The sequence below is a fragment of the Babesia microti genome, chromosome I, assembly GCF_000691945.2.
Source record: "Babesia microti strain RI chromosome I, complete genome".
Classification (NCBI taxonomy): domain Eukaryota; phylum Apicomplexa; class Aconoidasida; order Piroplasmida; family Babesiidae; genus Babesia; species Babesia microti.
In genome coordinates, this window is record NC_027205.1 from 316005 (window position 1) to 340990 (window position 24986).

The window sequence follows — 24986 nt, forward strand, 5'->3', positions numbered from 1 at the left end:
ACTGAAGTGGTAACCGTGGGGAATTATCCATATGTCTTAAGAGTACTGTAATTAATTTGAAGCGTTGATGCAAATTTTTGAATCATATTTTTTGTAAATATGCATTTAAAATATATTAAATTATTACTTTCCTAATATATCCTATTGTATCAAAGTAACTTGGTACCGAATTGGCAACTGGTTAATTTATATATTGTTGTGCCAGTACATATTGCAATGAAATTGTATTAAAATGGATGATATTAATGATCTTTCTGATGGGATAAATGAAATTGATGACGATGTCTACGAAATAGATTATGAACAATTTGTGGAAGAAGATAGCAATCCCTCATTTAGTGAGGAAGACCGCGTATGTATTTTATGATTTAGATTGATTCAGAAAGTGTCGAAAATTTTGCTTGGTTTTTCAATTGCAGAAAGGTGCTCTGCTCCATCCAATTCCACCCTAAATTCCCAAATATATCTCATTTAGCCATGGGTGGCTGTAACGACAAATGTATCATTTTCTCCCTGCAAGAAGGTAAGATACAGTTTTGATTGTAAATTTTATAAGCTCAGAATTGAAATAGGCAAAGAAGCTTGTACTAGGGAGATTGAGGCTAGTGAAACTGTTTCTGTAGTAAGATATTCATCAGATGGAAATTATCTAGCATATGCGGTAATGGATGGGCATGTAACAATTATGTCTACCAAAAATGATATAAATGACTATTTAAAATACAATGAATTTGAAGGACCTGGATTTATCGAGTACATGAGGTGGCATCAGGAAAAGAATCTACTGTTGGTAATAGGTGGCGACCCTAATATTTGGTGTTGGTACGAGAATAGCATATACGTGCTTTTTGGATCAAATATGCCATTGGCTGGTACTTTTTTCTTTAATTTCGGTGTTGCAGTAGCGTGTCAGGATGGGAAAGTGCAGATTTGGTCTAATCTCACAACAAACAATAAGTGTGCAAATGTATCAATACATGAAATATCAGGTGTTTCCTCTCAAACCATAGAATACTGCAATGGCGTATTGGTTGTTGGTCAAAGTAATGGTAAAATCTTCTTAGTAAATCCCACAAAAAAAGTTGTGGAAAAGGTCTACCAATTTCACTACGATTCGATAGAATCTATCTCCTATTGCCCCTCGGGTGTGAAAGATAAAATTATCGCATCGTCCAGTTTCGATGGCTCAATTTTTTTGTGGAATTTGGATTCAGGGGTTAAAATATCGCATATTGAAGGTTAGTTAATTATATTTATTTTCTTATCAACAAATAATAAGGCACTGGTGCTATATATTTTTCATATATTTAAATACGAAACTTTTGGACAATTAATTTAATGTATTCATATGATATTAATACGCAATACCAAATTATTCAATTGCACTGATAGTCATCTATTGTGTTGATAAATAGTTAAGTTGATGTATATATACATTTTCATTGTGCTTAATATAACATTTGTTATGTAGAACTTGGAGGTGAGGCTGGAGTGACAATGACATTCTGGCATCCATCAGCGTATATATTAATTGTTGGCTATACCGACGGTTCAATCTGCGTATTTAACTGTTTTAATGGGAATGTGCTAGTTAAACGAAGGCCTCATACTGGCCCTTTAATGGACATGTCAATCAAAATGATTTCACAAACTGAATTGCTAATTGCCAGTGTAGGTCATGATGGCAGTGCCAGAATGTGGCTGCTCAAAACCTAACTAGTGATTTTATCTAAAATATACTTTTGTTAACCAATGTAAAATTGAATCAATGGATAACTATAGTACAAAAAACAGGGCGTTTAATTTATACCCAGCGATGCGATTTTCTGCAGTAAAACATCCACATCGGTGTGAATTCCGTAGTTTATAATCTCATCTACTTTTTTCAACAAATCTTCCTCACTTCCACTAGCTAATAGGCAATGAAATAATGTCAATTGGGTTTCCCGGTGCGATTTTGATATGCTGTTAAATAGGTCAGAGTTCGATGAATCCAAACTACAATATTTAAAGAGGGATAATGTGATATTTTCATCAGCTTGTCCAATAGAAGATTTTACAATTTCTAGGAAGGGGAAAGTTAGGGATATATCGTCACTACAGGTCCGTTCCCATCTCTTCAACAATTCATTCAATAAATGTGATATCTTATGGTTGCACCAAGGAGTAGGTGTAAATTCCTTTATCGTGTTCTTGAAGTATTTTACAATATCTAACAATTTACCCCCATCAATAATAGTAAATGGAAAACTGGCATCGCTTGGTATTTTTTTGTGATTTTTAAATACCATCCTCCGTTTTAGATACGGAGTGTGTGGATTTCTAGCATAAGTAATCCACATTTCATGATCCTCTGCGACAAATTTTGTCTTGAATACCTTTTTAGCTGTCTTATCACTTACGCACACGCTCAGTAATTTCTTCCATACGTTCTTGTTTTGTATATTTGTGGAGATCAACAATGCAATTAGAAGTAATAGTGATAAATTGTTGTTAAAAGTGAGTATTGAGTCTACAATGGCAAAAGTAGCTATTCCAATGGGGATCCCTGAAAAGTTGTTTAAAATATTCGCATAATTAATATCTTCAAACTCAAAATCGACAGTGTCGATAGTGTCAACTATTGCAAGTATTGAATTCATTATTTCCCTATTGTAATTAGGATTTGACAAATTCGCCAGTGAAGCTAGCATATATATGTTTTTTGGTGTTAATGATTTACCAGGTTTAATTTGTTTGCCATTATTTGGGTAAAAAGCGTTTCTGGAAAAGTAATCGATTGCTGAATAGGCAATATTGTAGCGCCCATTATCCAAAGGTCTCCTAATGGCAATCTCTATGAAATACATTAGATTGATATTCCAACAATTGATGGATTTGGAAAGTTTACTCTTTTTTACAAATAAATTGAGTGTGGTTTCACTGGCAAACCGTCTAATGTACTGGAATAGCCAATGCCAAACCACTGGAGACGTGTTCAACTCGGAAAATATTTCAGGTTTGGATAGATTTGCTTTTCCTGAAATATTCCAGAAACTTCCAGATGTAAACCTGGAGTCGATAACATCAAGGACGTCATTTAAGAATTTTTCAATGCCGCAGATGTGGCATTTGCACTCTAAGAAGAATGAAGCAAGTAATGCACCTAAATTAATACTCTAGCCAATAATAAACGAATTGACTTTTGACCCATAATTAAATGATTGACAAATATGATATGTTGTAGCACTTACACTTAACATGGTCGATAGAGTAGCCCTCTAGTACAGTATTAGTGAAATCATTCGAGTAAGAAGTGTTGTGACTTTTGGTTAAAAAATCACTGTTGATAATCATATGAGATAACACATTTATTGCTTCATTTGGATATGTTTTGAGGCCCCAGATATCAATACAATGGCCCACTTTGGCAACTTCTAGTGATTTAAATGCTACATACTCAATCCATGGTCTGGGTTCAAACTCATAAGCGGGAGGTAAAGGAACTCTTTTAATAATGTTTTCATATGGAAGTTCCTCATAATACCGTTTGTTCGCCACCTTATGTGATTCGTATGTTAAATTCTGTATTCCGGTTGCCCTTTCTAATTCTTTCAAAACGCTAGAACTAGAGCCATTTTTAATACCAACTATGAATGGGTATCTAAATTAACTAGTTGCGTACCTTTTATATCTAACATTCGGCACTATCCTCTTGTAAAGTTTCAATTTTCTGCTGCTATCCGGTTGAACATCAGCCCTGTAGTCCATATCACAGCATCTGTTGCAATTTTAATTTTTTCTAGTTGTCATTTATATAATTTCTGGAATTTCATTGCATTTTACCGTAATCAGGTGTGGGACTCGATAATAGCACTATTACCATTTTGTGGTGGGTTAAGTAAGAGATGGATAATGAACTTGGGTATAATATCTTATCTGACGAATTCACACCGATACGACTTTTGTCTGACGTAGAAGACGGCTTTGATTTGGAAAATAAAAATGAGGGGGTAAATAAACTCATATAGAGACCTCGGATGAATGCAAACTTTTTGAGGCACAGGACTTGAAAACTGTCGATTCCAATGCATCTCCAACCAAAGACATAATTCCAAGCGGAAAGCATAGTTATGATGACATTCGATTGGAACTAGATGATAAGGGTAATTATAGCATTGACTCTATCGCAAATGTTTGCATCAATAACATTAAAGGCTGGAACCACCTCTCCAAAACCAATTTAAATGTAAATGCTATCACTCTTGGCACTAGCAGTACACTTTTTTCTGTGGAAGTTCACAAAAATGTTGAGTCTGTCAACGTACGGAAAGTATTCTTTCGGATATACAGCCAAAAGGCATATGAACTGTATGATAATTCATTTGAAAGTGAAGTTTTTGAAATGCTAGCTAAGTGTAAATTGGGGCCAAAGCTAATAGCTTACACTTATGTATGGTATAGCTCATTTAGGGTGGCAGGATTGAGGAATGGATTGATGGCAATGTACTAACCTATGATCAATTACAGGATATAAGCATTCTTAAGAGTGTGGCAGAGCTTGTAAGCTTTTAATAGTTACACAGATCTCTGTAATGCATAGAAAATTGCATACTAAAGTTGCTCCTTTCCATTGGGACAGAAATCCATCATTGATTCGTTACCTTAATCGCTGGTCTAACGGATCATTAAGGGGGCCCTTGATTAATCAAAAAAGGGTCAATTTGCATAGGTGGGTTGAGGAAAAGAATATTTATTGTGAAGCACTCAAGAATTACGTTAAGACACACAAGTCTTTAGCTTTCAATCTGGGATTCTGTCATAATGATGTACATGAGAATAATATAATGATGGTAGGTAATCTTTCCACTAAGGATCTAAAGGGGAGGCTTAGATTGGTTGATTTCGAATACTCTGGATTTAACTACGTGGGTTGTGACATTGGAAATGTGATAGTTGAATCTATGATTGATTATTCTTCAGAATCGCCTTCGAAATACAAAATATGCTACGAAAAACACATGGATGACAACATTAAGAGAGAATTTGTCGCTTTTTATATTTCCAATATGCAAGAATCCAAAGTGGATGCTTATAGTGAAGTTGTGGATGATTTTATACATTGTGTCGATATACTAACCCTTGGTCTTCACTTGTATTGGGGATTTTGGAGTGTTTTAAGGTAATAATTTTCACAATATTTTATTTGCCATTTGTAAATGCAAAATATTTGGAAATTATGAACTAATATTTTAATGCAGGGCTTCTGCTGCCCCTATGGAAAAAAAACAGCCTTTAGACTTTATAAAATATGCAAACGAGAGGTTTTCGATGTATATTAAGGCGAAGGATACACTTGAATCTGACTTTATTCAATACCTTGAAAAGGCTAAACGCGGGAATTCCTGAATGGTATGTATATTTTAATATACACATTCAACTATTCCATTTGATAATTAATTTACGAGTACATTTAATTTATTTATCTAGTTAATTTCATACCTAAATAAGTGGTAATTTGGAAATTAAGTCATGGTTAAATTATATGTAGTTTACGTTTAATATGTGACTAAACATGCGTATTATGTATATACTAACACATCGATTTTAATAGCTGTAAAGGGGCTAGGTATGTAATTAAATGATTGAACGACTAATTGATAACCCGTTTGAGTAATTGGGTGATTATGAATTATGAAAATAATTATATTATTTAACAAAATTGATGTGTGGCTAAAACTTCCACCTGTTTTGACAGACCAAACATGTGACGAAGGTTGTCATAGGTTCATCACTAGACCTAGTTTGAACCTGTGTATAAACAGTTTTGCTTTGTTTACATTTGAAACAAGTGAATTGGCCCGGAGTTTTGCTAGAAAGAAGGATATTTTTCACAGCCCAATCGGATTGGCAAGCCAGCATGCTCTCCTTCAGTACCATTTCTCTCTTCCTCTTCAACTTTTCCGAAGCCATATCCTGCGGAGCCATCGTCGCTAATTGTTGAGGAGTAATCTCGCCCACATGGAGATTGTAGTTCAATTGTGTATTGTTGTTGTCTTGCAAGTTGAACCTGATAGATTTAATTTGTTGTGCATATAATCTCTTCTCATGGAAAGACTCAAATACATGTTGTTCCAAGTTGTATATTAATTCCGATGCAACTTTATTGGACGGTTGTGGCGAATTTTGGGGAAACCCTTTCAAAAAAGCTTTATATAAAATGCTAAGTGCTTTATTTCTGGATGGATCGTTTGTCAATGGCCCTGAGTAATCATTGATAGTGGCTGATTGTTCTACATGCCTTATTTTTTCAGGGGGTGACACTATATTTCTATTCTTTTGATTGTCTAAAGCCTTTTTCCATCCAGCAATCACGTTTTCTGCTTGCTCACTTATCGGATAGATTTTTTCTTTTGCGATTTTCTGTACAGATACACCAACTTTTGTCTCAGTCAATATTTCCCGTGTTACTTCTAAATTTGCTATCGAACTCAATGTCGAAGATATTGAGTCTATCAAACTGTCGTAAGATTCCTCCTGTATTGAATTTTTTGTACCTGTGTCTTCACAGATTCCAAAAATGAATCGAAGGTTGACTTGGCATTGAGAAGCGTATCCAGCATGGGGATGATAGTGTAATCATACAAATTATACATGACAATTTTTTGAAATATATATTATCCATTTTACCAATCTGCTAAGCATTTACATTCTTTATTTACCTAAACATCTACACAAAGCCATCTGCATCTATCAAATTGTTTTTATTTGTTCAAACAAATTTTTTTACTGTAAATATTAAAGTTGATTTCTACCCATAAATAATTTATAGTAATAATTGATATATTGCGTCTATGCAAATCGTTTTGTTACATTTTGTCTCGGTAGGAAGACTTTGTTGAATTTTTCCAAGTACACGTTAAATCGAAAGTATCTACTAAGCAAATAAAAAACAAATTTTGAATTAATTAGTTTTTGCAATCATCACTTACCAAAGATAGATGTGTAATGTTATGCATTGCGAATATAACGTCGTATTATACACAACCAAGTATTGATAAATGTTTTTAATAATTAGTATAAATATAAAAATGTTATAAGATACATCATACATAATGGTTAGCATTGTTAGCGGTAAAATATCACAATTATATACCAGTATGTGTGTACATGATGGAATCCATTGTCAGAGCGTGCAAGGCAAATTGATAATGACATATATAACTAATTATGTAGTGATTGAGTAGTCAAATCAGGTAATTTTTGGCATGTTGACAAAAACAAACATTAAACAATTTGTGGTAATACAAATATTTCATGCATAAGTTAGAAAGTTGTGACTATTTTGGTATGAACTTAAAGGAGGTATCAAATAAATTGATTGAGCGTTTAGAAAAATATCTATGTGTTATGTATGAGCTGGAATTGTGAAATTGAGAGTGGATTGGTGCGAGTAAATGATGAGTGATGAGCAACAAATACTGCTAGGTTGACCACGATAATATGGGGGTTAAAAGAACTGTGCCTTGTAGTGCGTGTAGTATACTTATATATAGGAGTGGGATCAAGGGTGGAAAGAAAGTATAATCAAATCTAAGGCTTCATATGTGCAACTTTGCTTAGATCAATGCAAAGGCCTCATTGGAAAGAGAACCAATTTGGTGGTGTGCCGAATAGCAAATATCCTAATGCAGGTCGTGGAATTGATAGGTTTGATAAATCTAAGGATGATAAGGATAATAGTTATCTTGATAAGAAATTAAATGATTCAAAGAAGGTTGATCCAAAGAAATCCCAAGGTCCATCCCGTGACGATTCATCTCCAAAGAGAGGAAGAGAAGATGATAACGCTCAACTTCGGAAAAAGGTGAAGACTACAGAAGTTTGTAGCAATCCTATATCGGAATTAGGACAAAACATACTTAAAATGCTCAAAAGTGTATATAATTCTGTTTTCGGTTCCAAAAAAGATTAATATATTCGCCATAAATGTTCAATCTCCGAAACTAATTTAGCGCAGCAGTGCTGATGCTATATCGCAAGCTTACTGCGGCACTGAGCCCAAAGGGTGCTATGCTAACCAATTTTGTCGCAGTTCCGTCCTTTAATCCTAAATTGCCAAAATAACTAACCTTCATGCGCCCTGACACCAATGACAAAAGGCGGGATACCCGTTATTAAATCTATTGGATTTCCGCCATCTGGATCATAATCAGCCGTATATGGTTGATTAGTTATTGTTTTATCATGAATTTGTGATGCTAGTTTGAAATCATTCCAATCATCAGAATTCATAGGTGCGCCTTTGGAGGATAACCCTAAGTGAATTTTAGTATACCAATAATATTGTTGCCAAATAGTGTTGTTAAGTTGCCTTTGACTGCCTGTGCCAATATTCCGTTGGTCTCTCTTGAGCGTATTTTGAATTTGGTGACTAGTTCTGTTATGAATAGATTGAATTCGTTAGACGCTCTTGGAATCCTGCATTTTCGACTTATATAAAAGAGCTGGTTCGAAATTGTCCTAAAAAATACACGTAATTTTCCATGCTAAATTAATTACTTGACGATATAATATTAGAAATTTGGGCTAATGTGATTAATTGTATAATTGTGATGAATGAATTCAAATATATAGTGGAAGATTTTCATAAGAAAATTTTATACATTATCGCACATCTTTAGTGAATATGCGTATTAAAATGCAATAAAAAGTCAATCTTTCGATAAACCATAAATACCTTCGATAGGGGTGTGTCGAGGAGAGTTATCAGACATTGATGAAGAATGTCTGGCCTCAAACCTTCCGTCTTGAGTTTGTAATTTTCAATTTCAATCTCTCTAAATCTAGTACTACTTACGCACCGTCTAAAATAATAGTAGCTATCAGTTTCATTGATAATTATATACGGATGGGGTGTTTATATATGATCATTGTATTTACAAACAAATATTTATCGTTTATGCATCTATCCGAGATAATCTGAATTGCAAATGTGCAGTGAAATGTATCAATTATTGTCACTAAACACAATTAAAAATTCTCTACAGTGTATTTGAGTGATTGCTAAAGATATTAAATGGTTGTAAATGAGGCTGCCATTAGATGTGTGTATATTTTTGCGTTTACACATTTTTTTGTAATATATCAATTCTAATTAAATTGCGAATTAACTATTTACCACGAATATAGTACAGATGGGGGAGGATTACGAAGTAATTGAGGATGGAGGATTTGACGATTATGCATCCAACTCAGATTGTGAATTTTATCCCAAAGAAGCGGGGGAAGAGGAAGCTAAGGATGCAGAAAATGATGATATTGTGGAAATAATCAATGATGCCGCGTCAAATGGCGAATTTATTGCTCTAGGTACTATCCCCAGGGTAGGGCAATCCGATATCATTTCCAGCCAAACAACGAAAACCAACAATAAGTCAAGCAACAAAGTCAATAGAAGGTATAAGAAAAATTGCACTGAATCTAAGGCTGGTGATAATACATCAATTACTCCAACTTCGTCGCACAAAAAAGACGCTAGATTAACAAGTTCTACAAACGTACTTCCATACTCTATATTCTCAAAAGTCACTGTAAATCCAACCATCACTAATGGTCCACAATTAAATGTGAGCGGTGATGAGTATGTGACGATAAATTTTCCCGTTTGTAAAATGCAATCGCAACAGAGACTCTATATTGAAGCACTACAATCGGCAATTAATAAAAACTGGAGCTTTATAAATGCCCATCCTGATTGTATTGATTTGGCCTTGGAATTAGGGATGAAAGCTGCCAGGGATGAATTGATTAATGGAAAAGGTAGAGTGCCCGCAACTACTGCCACAAATGCTAATTCTGACAGTGAAATTTATCATACATTAGAATCGCTGAATAGAAATGTAGAAAGGGTTAATATTTACGTTGTGGCATTGGAAATGATACAAACTGTAAATCCTAACAGTACATCCAATTATTTTCACACGATTAACTATAAAGTCACTGACCCTTCTGTGTTTAATAATGAAAAATTTGCTAAGGTAGATTTCTCACTTCAGCTAAAATTCAAGTTGCATCCTGGTGAATTATAGTTTAATTTAGGTAATGGTATAAACTGCGAAGAGAAAGATTGTAATTGTCACTTTCATATATCAGCAGGAGACATAATAAGGGCCAGAAGAGTTAAAGTCAAGTACAACTCGGATAATAACAACTTTGTCCACGTAAATTTGTATATTATTGGTAAGGTTACATCTATTCGTTTATGGAATTTGGACAAGGAGGATTTTAACATACTTTACAATGGTATCAATACAACAATAACAGATTATGATTTGGAGAGGGTGCAGACGCTGAAAGGATTTGCTAAAAGAATTTTAAGTGAGAATGAACTATTGTGTATATCTTCATATATGAATACGTTGGATAACATAAGTACTGCACCACAGGATTATCTGTGTTTTGTCAAATATGCTGAAAAGGATTCCATTTATGTCATTGATAGGCCGGATCAGGCGCCTGTCAGAGTCACATTCTCATTGTTAATTGCAAAGAATGTATTGGAATCCAAAAATCCAATCTCTCCCGGAGATTGGATCAAGTTGAGATCATTTCGTAGACCTCTTGAACCCGGTAAAACAATTGGTCCCTGTTTGTCCTGTTCCGACATTGCTAGAATTACTAGACTTTGGGAAGGATGCAAAGAAGTAGTTACTCTTAAAGAATATTTTGCCAAGTCAAACGAATACTTCAGGGTCGATTCCAATGTACAACCTTTTAGATCAATTGGAATGCCAAGGTATTATCGTAATTAATATAGTTATATCAAACGACAGCGTTATAGTAGTAGATCGGGGAATTTGATAGATCGGGTAGAGAATACAAGGCCATCGTTAATATCCGAGGCTACCAAATTCTCTTCTGTATTTCCAACAGATGGAGTTCATCAGTTTCCAGTCAAACTCACTGGGCTGAAGAGGATGAACAAGGCGCAATCTCAGGAATTAGAGGAGGGGGAGATAGTTTTGTAGGGTAAATGCTATTGGTATGGAATTGATTAATAAATAGTTCGTCAATTTCGCAGTAATTTTATCATTCTATCCGTAATTTTCATATTTATCAAATATATATATCCCAATTCGGAGTATTAGGCAATTTAATTTACATGAATGACTGATAGCTATCGTGCAGTCTATGTAATAGTGACGAGCACAAATGATATTAGACGATAAATTTGAATTTTATAAATTTTTTATTTAATTGCAATAATTTAACTGGCTAAATGATTTGATGGTTATAGTTAATTGATCAACTGAAATCTAATAAATGTTTTTTTAGAATTTGGCAATTCTATTTAGCTTGTGTGTTTTATTGATTATTCTAATTTGCAGTTAAATAATTAAGTAGCACTATTATACTCATTCACTTAACAATTTATACTTTAGAAGAATCTATTTTTATATAAATTGGATCATCAGATTCTAATTGAAAACATATCATCATTAATGTTTAATTATCTATTTTCATTTGTTATAAGGTGACTTAGCTGGTTATTAATTATAACAACGATTAACTTAGTTATACACCTTAGTAATTAATAATCAATAGATTATTAATTATATAATTAAAAACACAATGATTTGTTGAATTAATTAGTTGGTGAATTTGGTAATTATAAGTACTAATTTTAATAAGCATTGCCCAGGGCGATAATTGCAATTGGTAGCAGTAATTTAACAATTGATAAATTCAGTTGTCGATAGAAACTAGTTAAACTACTTAATTGGTCAAAAAGAATGGTAAATACGTTGATACTGACTGGATTGCTATAATAATGTGTGATTCCAAATTAATAGGCGATTTTGTGAGAATTACACTAGAGTGATTACGCTTGAATTTAAGTAAATTAAGAAATATAAATTGTTCGTAAAAAGATCTGTCTATAAAATGCTTTAAATTTTGCCATTTTGCAAACTTTTAGCCTAATAGGCAAAAGGATTGGATAATTTGTAGGGCTTGTCCCCAAGGTTCACGGTTGAGTGAGTCTGGTCATAAGTAGACTGGTGATTGCGTGAGGATTGTGATCGTGGTGTATAATGGGAATTAACTTTGCTATTGTACATTTCCTGGTGTTCCTTTGGGGTCTTAACATTTGTGCCGTGGTCCGATAGTTTATATATGTCAACGTAGGGAACATAACTTGCTGTGGGTTGGGAGAAGAAGGTGCTATTATCTGAAAGCATGTAAGATGTGGGCGTAGTGTAACTTGTTGGTGTCCGGGTTGTATTGTTATAGTCGCTGTTAAAATTTGCATCATAATGCCTTGTGTTGTGTTTGAGATTGTAATTCTTGTCAGACGATGAACTCGATGATGATGATGATAATGATGATGATGATGATGATGATAATGATGATGATGAAGAGTCATCACTATCGTATGATTCGGATAAGTCAGAAGCGTTAGAAACGCTAGGTGATTCTTCTTTGGCATGAATCGTAGGTTGTGTAGCTACATTATTTTGAGTTGTTGAGTAAGGTAATGTAAACTGAGGTTGCGAGGCAATAGCATGCTCGTAATCTGACATTCCCAAATTAATGGAGTTCTTTTGTCGCGAAAAAAACGATTTGGAGTAATCAACAGCTATAATTGGTTTGTGTAAAGTTGAAATTTCAAGTATTCCATTTTTCTGGCCCACGCCAATATACCTATCTTTATTCTTCGCCACTTGTTCCCTCTTCTTTGCCAAGTCGTCCCCCATCCTAACCAAATTGATTAAATTTTTACACTTTTCAGTAATAACAAATGCTGTGTGAGGGGGAGCCAGAGGTTTTCCAGTCAAAAAACTCGTCTTAGCCGAGTACTCCCTGTTTAATTTTACTACCTTATTTATATCTTCTAAGTGTTGTAAAACATCAGAGATGCACCATTCAGCTCCATTTAGTACCAAATATTCAAGCAGCGTTAGTCCTTTTTGTATATATAACCACTTGGATGGTTTGGAATTGATGGCGCTCCATGTGCGCTTTGAAATTATTTCATAAAATGGCATGTGATGGGAGGCCTGAGCGATTCCATTCAAAATTGAATCGATGCAACCGACTGATTTATCGTAAAGCGCTTCTTTTAGCAATTTATCTAGTTGGTTTCGATTGATCAGTGTAACAGACTGTGAATTTGATTTGAATCTCATAGTTACAGCTAATAAATATAGTGTGTTATCTATGTCAAATTTTTGCTAAACTAAAATACACCTCAACTTTTATACTCAAGGAAAACAGTTGATTCAACCAGTATTAATTATGGGGTTGTACGTACGCATACTATTTCTCATCACTTTTTTTACAGCACATAGTACCTCGCTTTTCTATCTTTAACCATTTTAAAGCGTACTTTAATTTTCTATATTTTCATGTTCACCCTATACAATTAACATATATGCTATAATTATTTTTGATCAATGATGTGGTGTAGTTTACATGCGTATATGTGTAAATTGTCAATCGCATACAAATTTATACATTGATACCGCTATTTATTTGGCGGAAAACTTAAATTTAAATGGTTATTATTGACTAGATCTTGTAAAATTATTATTGTGGTTAGAGGTCGTATGTAGGACTTGGTCTGGTGGGAGAGGGAGAGTAGCTGCGATGTCTTTTTCTGCAAGGGCTGGAGGGTATTTTTTTGCTGGAATAAGTCGGGTACATTCGGTCTCTTTCGTCTTGAGAAAGCGGCTTTTCCGGAGGCAAGTATGCGCCCCCTGCCCTGGATCTCCAAGCGCCAATCCTAGTATCGAAGTCGCCCTTGTATTTTGGTCGTCTTTCTTCATCTGATTGGGATTCAATATTGGTATAGAATAACTCGTGGTCCCACTTTTGGGGTGACCTTGACCGATCCCTAGATTTTGATCGATTTCTAGATTTTGGTTTGAGTGAATGTCGTACAGAGTCCCTGCTATGCCTGTACCCTTTTGCAGTAGATAGCAGTAGAGGGTTGAAAGGATCCTTAGGTATATCAGAATCGGAGCTAAATCAGTCTTGACGTTGTGCATTTGTATAATCATGTATGGATATTTAAATTGGTTATACAAGTATTTGCTGCTACCTATCGGTTGGTGATGATGATACGGGTGAATAATCCTTCCGTCTAGAATTTCTAGGACTAAATAAGTGTTATGATACCCATCAATTTTCTTGTGCTGTTTAGACCATTCAAATGCTTCCTAAATGATACTGTGCCTACCAGTTCCTGTTTGGTAAACCCAGGTTGTGGCATTGTAGTGTTCGCTACACATTACAATTATCAATCCACTATGTATTGAAAATTATGCTAACGGCCACTTTAAATTAGTAAATTTTGGGTGATACGTTCGTTGTAATTTATATTTAAACTCTCATATATAGAAATTTTGATCGGTATGTGGTATGTATGCTATTTTATATGTATAATCATTGATAAATTGGTAGGCTCTAGGCAACTTATATGAATTCTGAATGTCTTTACATATATATAGCTATTGTATAATTTAAAACCATATTTTTGATTCAAGTTATATCCGAACAATACATAATTAATTGATTTTGGTATGTTAAATTGCGAAGCATCAATTAGATAACGCACTATTGTATGCTTGGGTGTCGTAATAGTAGCGATTTTGGTTGAAATTGTAACACAAATTGGATAAAGATCCTTGAAAGATCTTTGCTAACATGATGGACACCATCTTTGAGTTGAGATATGAGGATCCTCTCATCAACTTCATTTTTACTGCATTGAATAGTTCAAAAAATTCTTTCCCCTTTATAATCAATTCGTTTATTTTTGGATCTTGTTGTAGCCTTTGTATGTTTTCCAAGTTGCCCTGGTTGCCAAATATGTTTGCCTGAATTTCAAACGAACCATAGTGGTTTACATGTGGATTGTTTGGATTTTCGGGTTGAAAATCGGGGTTCACTGATTGTATATGTGGATTATTTGTTGTTTTGATAGCGTTATGTCCATTTCCACTGTTCTGATCAACTGTAGTATCATTATCAATCCCCGTAGATGATTTAGTGCCTACGGATTCTGATTCATACGGTTCAGTGTCAATAGATTCTTCAGTCTCGGCTGCTTTATTCTCCAAGTCATTAGAAACCGTTTCCGTTTCTATACTGGATTTTGTTTCAGCTACATCTTCTATTTTTGTGGAATTAGTATCAACAGGATCGTTTTTGTTATCATCTGATGTAGGTTCTTTTTTTTCATGATCAGATTGGGCAGAATTTGGTGACGACATTGGAATAACTTTTTCAGTAACTCCATTTTTAATTATATTTGATCGTGTATTTGTGTGTATATCATTTGGGACCAAATCTATGGGCGGGGCAGTTGGGATTATGTAAGGCGAATGTGGAAACTTCGGATAATGATCATCATCCGAATGATCTTGTTGGTATGACGCTCCAAACATATTTTGAATACCCGAAATCACCGACCCAAGCCCAAATCTCTTATACCATGGCTTGCTTTTCTCGCAATTCTTGCAACATTTATCATTTAAACAATCATCTTCACCTGATTCTGAAGTTGAATGATTGGACCTGGAGCCATGTCCACCAAATTTTTTGACGTAGTAACTATATCTGCTAGAAGAGTCATTGTTGGAAGTATTATATCCGCTGTGTTTTAAGCCATACAGATCATCTGGATCATGTTTATCACCAATAGCTGTGGTGGACGCGTAAAATGGACCAGAATTTGAATCCGCATCTAATTGTGTAGTGTAAGTTGATCTTATGGAATGCGATTTTTTGGAAATTTTAAGGAGATTCTCCAGTGCTTGATAAGTCTCTCTAGTAGCAGTCAAGATTGAGAAATTTGATTTCACAGCCGCATTTGCCCATTTCAGTGCCGTGCCAATTGATTCATAAATTTTATCAATCTCAACGTGAATAACATCCATTCTTTTGTAAGCAGAGTGAGGACTGTTTTTGTAATCATCTAAAATGCGTTTCAACTTATCAATATCCTTCCTAATGAACCGAACTGATGAAGCCATAGCATAATTCTTGGCATTCATTTCAGAAGCTAGTTTGTTGGATTCATGTGCATAGGAATCAATTCTGATTATATAATTTTTGCCCATATTTATGTCCTCATGTAGCAATCCTTCACTCAGCGACTTTTGGAACAACATTTTGGCCTTATGTTGCAAGTTTACAACTTCATTAGTGGTACCGTGGCATAATTTTGAGTGTGAAAATATGTTAATTTTGAACTTTTCAGAGTCCGAAAGGATATTTTCCGAATCAATCACTAATGTGAATGTCACCCGATAGCCTAACAAAATGTTTAGCGTCGAGTTGGTACTTTTAATTGCATGTCTAACATCAGTGCCGATTTTCTCGGCTATAGTATTCAATTTTCTTGAATTTAATTCGCCAAGTTCCAGTGTTTGCAAAGATTTTTTGATGCTAATAAGCAAATTTCGTGCTGACTGAGTTGATAATTTTGAGATATTCTCCTCAGCTCCTTGTGAAATAACATTTTTATTAGCTACCAGCTGCGACTTTTCGTTCATCAACTTGCTTAGAAAGGGATCTACGTGACTTAGTGCATCATTTAGACCATGTGTTAACGTGTTGATTTGTGATATTAACCGTTTAATTACGGGGGAGAACTTGATAAACGAGCCACTTGGTCCGATATGAGCAGCGACATATTGTACAGTTTGTTCGTAGTCTCTCAGAATTCTATTCCCAGTAAATTTGGCATCCTCCAAAAGCTTAATTGAGGAGTCTAACTGCTTGATGCCTAATTCGTATAAATTTTCTGCATTTGTAACCTGATGTACACTCAGCAACCCCCCTAAATCACTCTCACTAGCATACACAATACTCACGTATGAGAGTACTGTAGGTAAAAAAATGATCAAGTTGATCATTTTTTAAAGTTAATCTGTTTGCAAATGGTACAATGTCTACTGATGATAGCCAATGCACGAGTGAGAGAAGATCTAATAATTGGAGAAAATTAGTAAGAAGTTTGGTGAAAGTTCACGCTTGAACAGGGTCAATAACTGTTCTCTTGAGCGGGCCGTAGAACTTCTGCTTCTCCAAACTGGTCTGGAATCTACCATGTCCCCATTTGCTACTTGTATCTATGAATTTCAGTGAAACCTTTTCCAGGGCAACTCTAGATACTTGTGGCACTAGAGTTTTACGCAAAGTAATTGGTCGTTTACGGCACCCTGCAATACAACCTTTTACCAGCAAAAAGTCCTCCCTCACCATACCATAATGAGGGAATCCACCTAGATAACTTCCAAGCCTTACCCATTGGAGTAATTTGTTTCTCAGTAACATCAGAATCCGTACTTGCATTTCTTGGATTTCTCCCTAAGCCTATACGGTAGATCTTCTTGTTCCTCTCAGTGCGGTGGAAGTAACCTTTTTGCCCCGCTCGTGCCACTTGAAATTGCACTCGGGCTGGATGCCAAGCGCCGATACAAGCAACCTTTCTCAATCCCCTATGGGTCTTCCTCGGCAATCTAGTTACTCCATAACGACTGACAACGCCTTTTACACCATGCCCCTTTGTCACAGCTATGGTGTCAATCATCTCGTTCTCCTCAAAAACTGTAGATATTGGTACGGGTTGCTCAAATAAACTAACAACAAAATCGACCTGCGTGAGTTTTGTTTTGTATGTTGTATGATTTGGCAATTTCATGGTTTTTCGAACGACGGGCCGAACTGGCTGCCACTGGCGGTCGTAACGATTAGGAATATGAAATTGTGGGAATGCAAGACTCAACCATTTTTATCCGACTTCAGACAATCCATACTCCAGGTATAGTCGCGTCTTTGGTCGTTGGCACGCATTTGTATTTAATTATGAAACAATTTTTCAGCTGGTGGTACATGTTGGTTAAATCAATTAACTCATATTACACCTTTTCATCATATAAATCACGAAAATATAATTCATATTGCATAATTGCCCACGATTAAGTAAAACAAATGGCACGTAATTACACAATTTAGGTAATAAACGCTGTATATAATTTGGCATTTAGTGTAGATAATCGTTTATTGTCATACCTTTTCAGCCACTGTACCACCATTTACTTGTATCTCCATGATATGAGATTTTCTCAAGCCAATGCTAGTCTTTGACGGCTGGGTGTGGCAAATGGCACGGACGACTGTGCAATAATTCTTAATTCTGGCCAATTCAGACTCCATTCTGGTGGTAATAAACTTCTTAGAGTACTTTGTAAATGCTTTCTTTTTGGACTTATACCAGTTCTTGTAGAAACGTCTCTTGCACTCATCAGAAAGATGACCGGCCCATACAGTTGATAGCACACGTAATCCCCTAGATTCAATATATCCAACTAGACCAACTACAATCATAGGTGGGCATTCAATAATTGTAACGGCCTCCACCACTTCTTTTTTGTGTAGTTTGGATCCTGGTTTGTCTACTTCCCGCACTATGTGAGTCATTCCGGCCTTGTAACCCATGAATGCACACAAATGCGTAGGTTTTGATTGGTCATCCTTTGGGAACGAGCGGACTAAGTCAGGTGTGAATAATAATAATAATACTTCAATTTTATATATTTAAAGAATAGAGGCAGTTATGAATCAGGCATAAAAACATAAATGGTAATGTGAAGTGGTATGCCATAGTACGCTTTATATATAGTCAATGAACTTTAAATATCAAATTTAATAATTGACTGATTCGATTCGTTCAAATATTTAGAGTAAATATGAACGATTATTTAAAAAAGGATTTTCATGTATAGCGTTATGGTGGAGTAAGCATGAATTTGCATACGTATATGAAACATGTTCGGGAGAAAGCCTTGGTTACTTACTTTTTCCTCGTTGACGCCGGCATCTCTTCCTAGGAAGGAATCCCAATGAGCCTCTGCGAGGATGTTCAAACTTCCTATGCGACATTTATACACCACTTTGAATACCGCCCCACCTCCCTTAGGGCCCATCCCCAACAGCAGCTTGCCGCTTACAAATAATAAATATCCATTTTATAATATCATTTATTTAATCGAATTAAGTGGGTAAATAACAGTTTTCAAGTACAATTCGTCCATTTCTAAAATTTGTGTTTATATTGTGTTAAATTAGATTAATGTATATACTCCGCACACATTTTATTTGTTGTTTAATAATTTCTATTATCTTATACAAGTATCTATACGTGATTCCATTCTAATTAATCATATTCACCTTAAAATATGATGCATATGATTAATAATTACGAATAAGATAAGGCGGTATGATGTAAGTCCATAAATATGTGTTATAAAATTAAATTGTTTGTAAAGTTTGCTGCATTTGCGGATTTGAATGTATTTACAACTATATTTAATGTTACATTGTCTTCAGGTGTGGATGGTTTCATCATATAATAGAAATGCAAATAAATATAATCTCTATTGTACAAACAATGAATAGGTACGATGAGAAGGGGTAAGTATAGGTTATCGAGTATAATTGAGTAATTTACAAACATCATTCTTCTACTATGTGTTGTTTTGTGAGCTTTTAATTTTTTACTGATTGATTTTCTATCAGTTGTGACTAGAGAAATATTTCCACATAAAAACTGCAAGCCCATTTTTGGCACCCTTAACTATGTCACCTAAGTAATCATTCCAACTAACTTATATTGTAAGAATTTGAAGTAATATAAGAAACATTATTGCCCCGGTATATGTCAGGTAGTGCGATAGAATCATTAATTCGGTCTTCCAATTGTACGACTGAAATCTTGTAAGGTTATTCAATTGTGATTCATGCTGTGGCGATTCAAACTGATTTCGCTAAAATTGCTCAAACTTTTCATTAGAATAATTAAAGTCAATAACATATCTGGCTATATTACTCATCTTATCCAAATGAACTTTGTTCATAACTTGCAGTTCATGAATAGATTCTGGTTTAAATCTAAGGCATAGACAAATAGAATGTTTTAGATGATGCATTGATGGCACTTCAAATTTTTTTAAAAATGCTTTTTCAGCGATAATGTGAGCTTCGTTTAATATTTTGTAAAAATCAAAATCCACATCGGGTTTAAGCAATCCAGCATTTTGTTTTGCATAAAATTCTTTCAGTTCTAAATATTTATTCCACAAAATCATTGGCCTCTCCCCCTGTAAATTGATATCCAATTTAGCTCCTGGCATCAATGGAGGTAAGTTATTCAATACATCTTCCTGCATCGCTTCAATTCCTTCTGTATAGAATAATATGTCTGGATTCTCCAAATAATTAATCAAGCACGATTCAAAAGTGTCTAAATCTGTTTCATATTTTTCTAAAATCTTAATCTTTGCTGCAATAAATTGGGATTGGAATGATTTATCATTGAACAAATTCTCCATCTGTTTCAATATATCCTCTTCATTGGCAGTATGTTTGAGTTTAGTCATCAATCTGAATTAAATGTTTCCTACAAAAAACAATCATAATATATGTTAAAGTGTTCCACTGCTATTTCACTGAGAATCGATATGACATTGTCAGAAGTCAAAGATGGGACATTTAAAACAATGTGTTTGATTTTCTACAATTAAAAACAACTTACATCGATATATTTTATGACAGTGCAAATGGGAGTATTATCTTCCTCTTTATCTGTCCACTTATACTTTACTTCACATTTCGCCTTCTTTTGTGATGTTACATACCATAGCAGAGATGCAATTGATATAAATACTCCAAAAGATAACCAATCTCTGCGAATTATATCCGAAGGCATTGCAATTGATAGATCTAAATGTTGCACAATAGATCAAATCTGGCGGGATGCCCGTGATTCATCAAACCCTTAACAGGTATTAATCAGTCGCTATTTTTAAACTAATTGAGGCAATTAGCATAAAAATCCGAAAATTAACCATAAATTCTTCATAATATCTATTATAAGCTCATCAACTGTACTGGTTTGTGTGTTTTCCGCGTTATGTTTGTATTGATCTCAAATTTCATCGATTAGTTAAACTTACTTATGAAATTAGCGTGTAATAAAAAATATTTACATTAAATAGTATAGATATTTATCATTATTTACGATGATTCTTACATTATACACGAAATTGTAGATATGCTATTTTTTAGATTATGAACCTTTGATTTTAGGTACATATTTGTATATGTCTAGATTTTTATTGTATTGTGTTGATATATGATTGTTCTTATTGGTTATTACCTTTATAAGTGATGAAATAGTTTATCCACACAATTACACATATATGCTAGAGATTCCTGTTTCCTGGATTCTATTTCTACCTGTCGTTGTAAGTTTATATTGATTTAGTTTGTGTGGACTATAATTCTAGTTTTATATGCTACATTCATTGTGGTATCTTATTATTTTTACACAGTTTGTTTCTGTCCCACGTTTGCAAATAAACATAGAACCTTCTCTACGTTCCATACCATTACAGATACAAGCATTCTTTGAAGTGTTAATATGTAAGATAGTTATTAACTTAGTACATTTTCTATTTGGGCTTTTAGCCTGGTCTCTCATTGCAACAACTACAACTTGTCCCGGGTTTATTCCAGGTATAATTTTTACTCATTAGATTATTGGAAGAATCTTGAAGAAGATGTTATAGCGAAAAAATGTCACGAAAGAAAGAAGAATGGGGGTTTGATTTTTTATATTCAGAACTGAGATTTTGTAAATATGAAAATTGTTACAAGCCTGATAGATCTCATTTTTGCAGGTGTGAAATTATTAATTTAGACAATTAAGGAGAAATATACTTCGTATGGATCATTATTGTCCATGGGTTTGTTTTTTTTCAAATAGGTTGCCAACTGTATTGGATTCTTTAATCACAAATATTTTCTATTAACACTGTTCTACACAAACTTGTGCGGATGCTATATATTTTTTATACTGTTTAAAATAGTGCCGGAATCATTTTACGATCCAAACTCGACAGTAGTTGAACTATTTTACATTTCTCTTGAAATTGTTTTGGTGATCATTTATTTAAGGTAAACCAAATATTAATGTAGCATCAACGTGCCATTTTTTATCTTTCATTTATGGTTCGTATTGGGTAATCACAGGCTTTTAATTAATAATAAAACAACAATCGAACTGCTGGAGCAATCTAGTAATCGGTCAGACGGATATAAACCTGTTAATTACAATTTCGGAGTTTGGTTTAATCTTAAAAGTGTGTTGGTATGCAATTATTCATCAAGGGTTCTAATATTTTTGCTTGGGTATTGCCAATAGGTAATATATACGCTTATTCCTAGGAAAGCCTTGTGGAAACGGCTTAGAATTCCAATGTGAAGACATAATTGAAAATGATGGGAGAGGAATATGAAAAGATCCATGTACACTCAGTTTACTCATCAATTTACGAACACTTCAATCATACTAGGTAATTTAATTCTAACTTTAGGTATAAGCGGTGGCCTAGTGTTGACGAATATTTAAATAGTTTAGATGGTAAACTTGTTTTGGATGTTGGTTGTGGAAATGGGAAGTATTTGAAACATGATAAGTGTTTCGTTATTGGAGTTGATATTTGCAAGGAGTTATTGGAGATTTCTAGTAGAAATTCTCCAAGTTCTGACCTGTGCTGGTCTGATTGTCTCAAAATGCCTTTTAAAGATGAATCTTTTGATGTATGTTTAAGTATTGCTGTAATACATCATCTTAGTACTTTTGAGCGCAGGTATGGTTGAATATCATGTAGATCTCAAGCATTGGCTGAAATGGCAAGGGTTACAAAGAATAATGGTGAATTATTGATATATTTATGGTACAGACAATTAATGTAGGTCGAGGAACCAAAATCAGAATTTAGTTGGAGCCAGACAATTTGACAATAAAAGTTCTGATGGTCTGTTTAATTTCATTCAGTACTGGTTCCTTGGAAATTACAAGGAAGATATTCTTCAAGTGAATGTCCCGAAACTCACATGCGATATTATCACCTTTTCACTAGAGAGGAAATTGAAGAATTAGTTCAGTCCATAGACTCATTTCAAATCATATCCATAACCCAAATATACAATAATTGGGCTGTACATTTGATAAAGAGGGGGTTACGCAAAAATAATTGTTAGTCTACTTATCCCTTTTATTCTTAAAAGTAGATTGTCTCTTCTGTCTATCCTTATCCTTATGTGGTGATTTCGTACCTTTACGATCCCTTCCATCTTTAAATTTGACGTCTTTGACTTTAAATTTTTTGGATCTATCGCCCTTATCATTACTATTATCACTGTTATATTTTCGTTTTCTACCCATTAAAAGGTTTGAGGATTTTTTAGACTTTTCCCCATCATTGTCAGAACTTTTGTCTTTGCCCCTGACGTTTTTCCCACGTTTACTCTTGCGATCGGATTTTTTATTGTGATTATGGCTATTAGAATTTAGTTTAGATACCATCCTAGATCTAATCTTTCTCATAAATTTATCTGATTTCAACATTTCAGTAAAATAATCGTGGGGGCGCGAAAAGTCAATTCCCATGGTCTAATATTAAGAACCAAATACCTTAAGTTTAGTTAAACCTAAAGCAGTACATCTTGCTGCGATTTTATAGCTAAATGTATGATAGCTTACAAGTACTCTTCCCTTTTTTTATCCTGATTTATATCTATTTCCAAATCGTCAGTCCCCGGATCGTTTATACAAAGAGTTTCTATCCATGGTAGCCTAGAAAGTTTTTTCATGGGTCTATACTCAATTTCTTTTAATTTTATTTCAATTTCTAGGTGATAAAAAGGGTACCTTCAAATTTAGGTTCACTTTTTTTTTGGTTTTCACGGGATTCATTAATATCTTCAGGTACTAAATGAATTAAAACTCACGAACAATTCGTTCATTTTCGTTCAGTTCATATCCCAATTTTTTAAGTATTATCAAATCCTCCATTATATATACTGGGGTCATGTCCGTTAAAAATGGCGAGGTCGAAGGGCCAAAAAATATACTGCTATTCAAAGCACCTAAATGTAGTAACTCAGGGAGACAACTTTTAAGAGATTTTAGAATATTAAAAAGGCATAACTCAGTTTTCCAAACTCACATGACTCAACATATGAATGGTAAACATCAAACTGTTAAAGATGAAGCGATTCACCTTGCTCGAAATTACAAATGTGGACTTTATTGCATAGCATCATCGAGTAAGAAGAAACCTTTGGGTTTAGAAATTGGTAGGGTATTTAATAAACTATCATTAGAATCTGTAAAATTCAAAGTGTTGGACTATGTTCCAATCGATGCATTTAGGAGGGCATACACTCATCGCAATATCTCTGAAACTTCTGATTATGCGGTATCTTTAGTTATAGCCCAAGGATCATTTTTTTCTAATGGTTCAATGAAGCAAGCCAAAGAAATTTTAACTGATTTCTTTCACTCTTATAATGACGGTAAAATATATCTAGAAGGGGTAGAACAAGCAATAATCATCTCATCTAAAGAACCAGATCTAATTTACATTAGAAGGTATAAAATTGGCTTAACATGTGGCACCGGCGCCGATTCTCCTAAAGTACAATTATATGAGATGGGCCCCTCGATAGATTTACAACTAACAGATTCATGTATCCCGGACCCAGAGTTAATGAAGAAAGCTATGGAGACTAATAAAAAGATTCATATTACTCCAGGAATAGGTGTGGATAAGAAGATAATTAAGAGGGGTAAGAATGCTAAAACTACTATTATGGCTAATACTGTAGGCAAAGTGTATGTGCCGCCTCAAAATTTCGATCAAATTTATACCCCGCATGCAAAATTGAGAAAGCAGCGGGGTAAAGAGAATGATTAGGCAGGTTTTTTCTGCCTTAAACGACCACAGTATTTAATTTAGTATATAGCTTAGCTATTAGGCTCGTAACAATTAGTTGAGTGCACAATTGATCATCAATATGAGTGGTGTAAAACTAAGTAAATAACTTGCTTATTTGTGATGCAATTAGTGATTTTAAAGTTTTAACAT

At 34.3% G+C, this 24986-nt stretch overlaps 17 protein-coding genes across 17 annotated transcripts; 7 read left to right on the forward strand and 10 right to left on the reverse strand.

Moving 5' to 3' along the window:
* BMR1_01G00895 (Uncharacterized WD repeat-containing protein C25H1.08c) lies at positions 233-1716 on the forward strand (the record flags this gene model as incomplete). The annotated part of the gene is made up of 4 exons (XM_021481837.1): positions 233-352; positions 373-523; positions 573-1238; positions 1472-1716. The coding sequence occupies 4 exons, from the start codon at positions 233-235 to the stop codon at positions 1714-1716; spliced, it is 1182 nt and encodes a 393-aa protein (XP_021337330.1).
* An 83-nt stretch (positions 1717-1799) lies between these two features.
* On the reverse strand, positions 1800-3750 carry BMR1_01G00900 (hypothetical protein; the record flags this gene model as incomplete). Its single annotated transcript, XM_021481842.1, has 3 exons — positions 1800-3145; positions 3234-3643; positions 3665-3750. 3 exons carry the CDS (start codon positions 3748-3750, stop codon positions 1800-1802), a joined length of 1842 nt encoding a protein of 613 aa, XP_021337331.1.
* BMR1_01G00910 (Choline/ethanolamine kinase) lies at positions 3888-5388 on the forward strand (the record flags this gene model as incomplete). Its single annotated transcript, XM_021481849.1, has 6 exons — positions 3888-3992; positions 4013-4432; positions 4453-4542; positions 4566-4832; positions 4854-5161; positions 5241-5388. The coding sequence occupies 6 exons, from the start codon at positions 3888-3890 to the stop codon at positions 5386-5388; spliced, it is 1338 nt and encodes a 445-aa protein (XP_021337332.1).
* A 324-nt stretch (positions 5389-5712) lies between these two features.
* BMR1_01G00915 (transcription elongation factor S-II) lies at positions 5713-6602 on the reverse strand (the record flags this gene model as incomplete). The annotated part of the gene is made up of 2 exons (XM_012791800.2): positions 5713-6516; positions 6537-6602. 2 exons carry the CDS (start codon positions 6600-6602, stop codon positions 5713-5715), a joined length of 870 nt encoding a protein of 289 aa, XP_012647254.2.
* Positions 6603-7606: 1004 nt separating this feature from the next.
* BMR1_01G00920 (hypothetical protein) lies at positions 7607-7954 on the forward strand (the record flags this gene model as incomplete). Its single annotated transcript, XM_012791801.1, has 1 exon — positions 7607-7954. The coding sequence occupies one exon, from the start codon at positions 7607-7609 to the stop codon at positions 7952-7954; it is 348 nt and encodes a 115-aa protein (XP_012647255.1).
* Positions 7951-8874, reverse strand: BMR1_01G00925 (EMG1, NEP1, essential for mitotic growth 1; the record flags this gene model as incomplete). Its single annotated transcript, XM_012791802.1, has 6 exons — positions 7951-8004; positions 8028-8089; positions 8112-8297; positions 8318-8528; positions 8720-8819; positions 8840-8874. 6 exons carry the CDS (start codon positions 8872-8874, stop codon positions 7951-7953), a joined length of 648 nt encoding a protein of 215 aa, XP_012647256.1.
* On the forward strand, positions 9177-11009 carry BMR1_01G00930 (hypothetical protein; the record flags this gene model as incomplete). Its single annotated transcript, XM_021481864.1, has 3 exons — positions 9177-10059; positions 10081-10777; positions 10799-11009. 3 exons carry the CDS (start codon positions 9177-9179, stop codon positions 11007-11009), a joined length of 1791 nt encoding a protein of 596 aa, XP_021337333.1.
* BMR1_01G00935 (clathrin coat assembly protein AP180, putative) lies at positions 11961-13169 on the reverse strand (the record flags this gene model as incomplete). Its single annotated transcript, XM_012791804.1, has 1 exon — positions 11961-13169. One exon carries the CDS (start codon positions 13167-13169, stop codon positions 11961-11963), a length of 1209 nt encoding a protein of 402 aa, XP_012647258.1.
* Positions 13579-14254, reverse strand: BMR1_01G00940 (hypothetical protein; the record flags this gene model as incomplete). Its single annotated transcript, XM_021481874.1, has 4 exons — positions 13579-14005; positions 14084-14140; positions 14161-14201; positions 14222-14254. The coding sequence occupies 4 exons, from the start codon at positions 14252-14254 to the stop codon at positions 13579-13581; spliced, it is 558 nt and encodes a 185-aa protein (XP_021337334.1).
* A 328-nt stretch (positions 14255-14582) lies between these two features.
* On the reverse strand, positions 14583-16904 carry BMR1_01G00945 (hypothetical protein; the record flags this gene model as incomplete). The annotated part of the gene is made up of 1 exon (XM_012791806.1): positions 14583-16904. The coding sequence occupies one exon, from the start codon at positions 16902-16904 to the stop codon at positions 14583-14585; it is 2322 nt and encodes a 773-aa protein (XP_012647260.1).
* Positions 16905-17016: 112 nt separating this feature from the next.
* On the reverse strand, positions 17017-18933 carry BMR1_01G00950 (large subunit ribosomal protein L3e; the record flags this gene model as incomplete). Its single annotated transcript, XM_021481889.1, has 4 exons — positions 17017-17273; positions 17296-17647; positions 18064-18542; positions 18849-18933. The coding sequence occupies 4 exons, from the start codon at positions 18931-18933 to the stop codon at positions 17017-17019; spliced, it is 1173 nt and encodes a 390-aa protein (XP_021337335.1).
* A 361-nt stretch (positions 18934-19294) lies between these two features.
* Positions 19295-19612, reverse strand: BMR1_01G00955 (hypothetical protein; the record flags this gene model as incomplete). The annotated part of the gene is made up of 1 exon (XM_012791808.1): positions 19295-19612. One exon carries the CDS (start codon positions 19610-19612, stop codon positions 19295-19297), a length of 318 nt encoding a protein of 105 aa, XP_012647262.1.
* Positions 19613-19817: 205 nt separating this feature from the next.
* On the reverse strand, positions 19818-20758 carry BMR1_01G00960 (hypothetical protein; the record flags this gene model as incomplete). The annotated part of the gene is made up of 3 exons (XM_021481894.1): positions 19818-20433; positions 20454-20563; positions 20585-20758. 3 exons carry the CDS (start codon positions 20756-20758, stop codon positions 19818-19820), a joined length of 900 nt encoding a protein of 299 aa, XP_021337336.1.
* Positions 20759-21251: 493 nt separating this feature from the next.
* Positions 21252-22349, forward strand: BMR1_01G00961 (DHHC palmitoyltransferase; the record flags this gene model as incomplete). Its single annotated transcript, XM_021481898.1, has 12 exons — positions 21252-21296; positions 21317-21361; positions 21384-21474; positions 21496-21567; positions 21588-21653; positions 21674-21731; positions 21752-21797; positions 21818-22008; positions 22030-22062; positions 22084-22201; positions 22222-22255; positions 22279-22349. 12 exons carry the CDS (start codon positions 21252-21254, stop codon positions 22347-22349), a joined length of 870 nt encoding a protein of 289 aa, XP_021337337.1.
* Positions 22330-23097, forward strand: BMR1_01G00967 (tRNA (carboxymethyluridine(34)-5-O)-methyltransferase; the record flags this gene model as incomplete). Its single annotated transcript, XM_012791811.1, is given in 5 exon segments — positions 22330-22406; positions 22428-22703; positions 22725-22790; positions 22810-22871; positions 22892-23097. The coding sequence occupies 5 exon segments, from the start codon at positions 22330-22332 to the stop codon at positions 23095-23097; spliced, it is 687 nt and encodes a 228-aa protein (XP_012647265.1).
* Position 23098: 1 nt separating this feature from the next.
* Positions 23099-23929, reverse strand: BMR1_01G00970 (EBP2, EBNA1BP2, rRNA-processing protein EBP2; the record flags this gene model as incomplete). Its single annotated transcript, XM_021481912.1, has 5 exons — positions 23099-23509; positions 23531-23579; positions 23600-23747; positions 23768-23827; positions 23848-23929. 5 exons carry the CDS (start codon positions 23927-23929, stop codon positions 23099-23101), a joined length of 750 nt encoding a protein of 249 aa, XP_021337338.1.
* BMR1_01G00975 (RPF2, ribosome production factor 2) lies at positions 23928-24815 on the forward strand (the record flags this gene model as incomplete). Its single annotated transcript, XM_012791813.1, has 1 exon — positions 23928-24815. One exon carries the CDS (start codon positions 23928-23930, stop codon positions 24813-24815), a length of 888 nt encoding a protein of 295 aa, XP_012647267.1.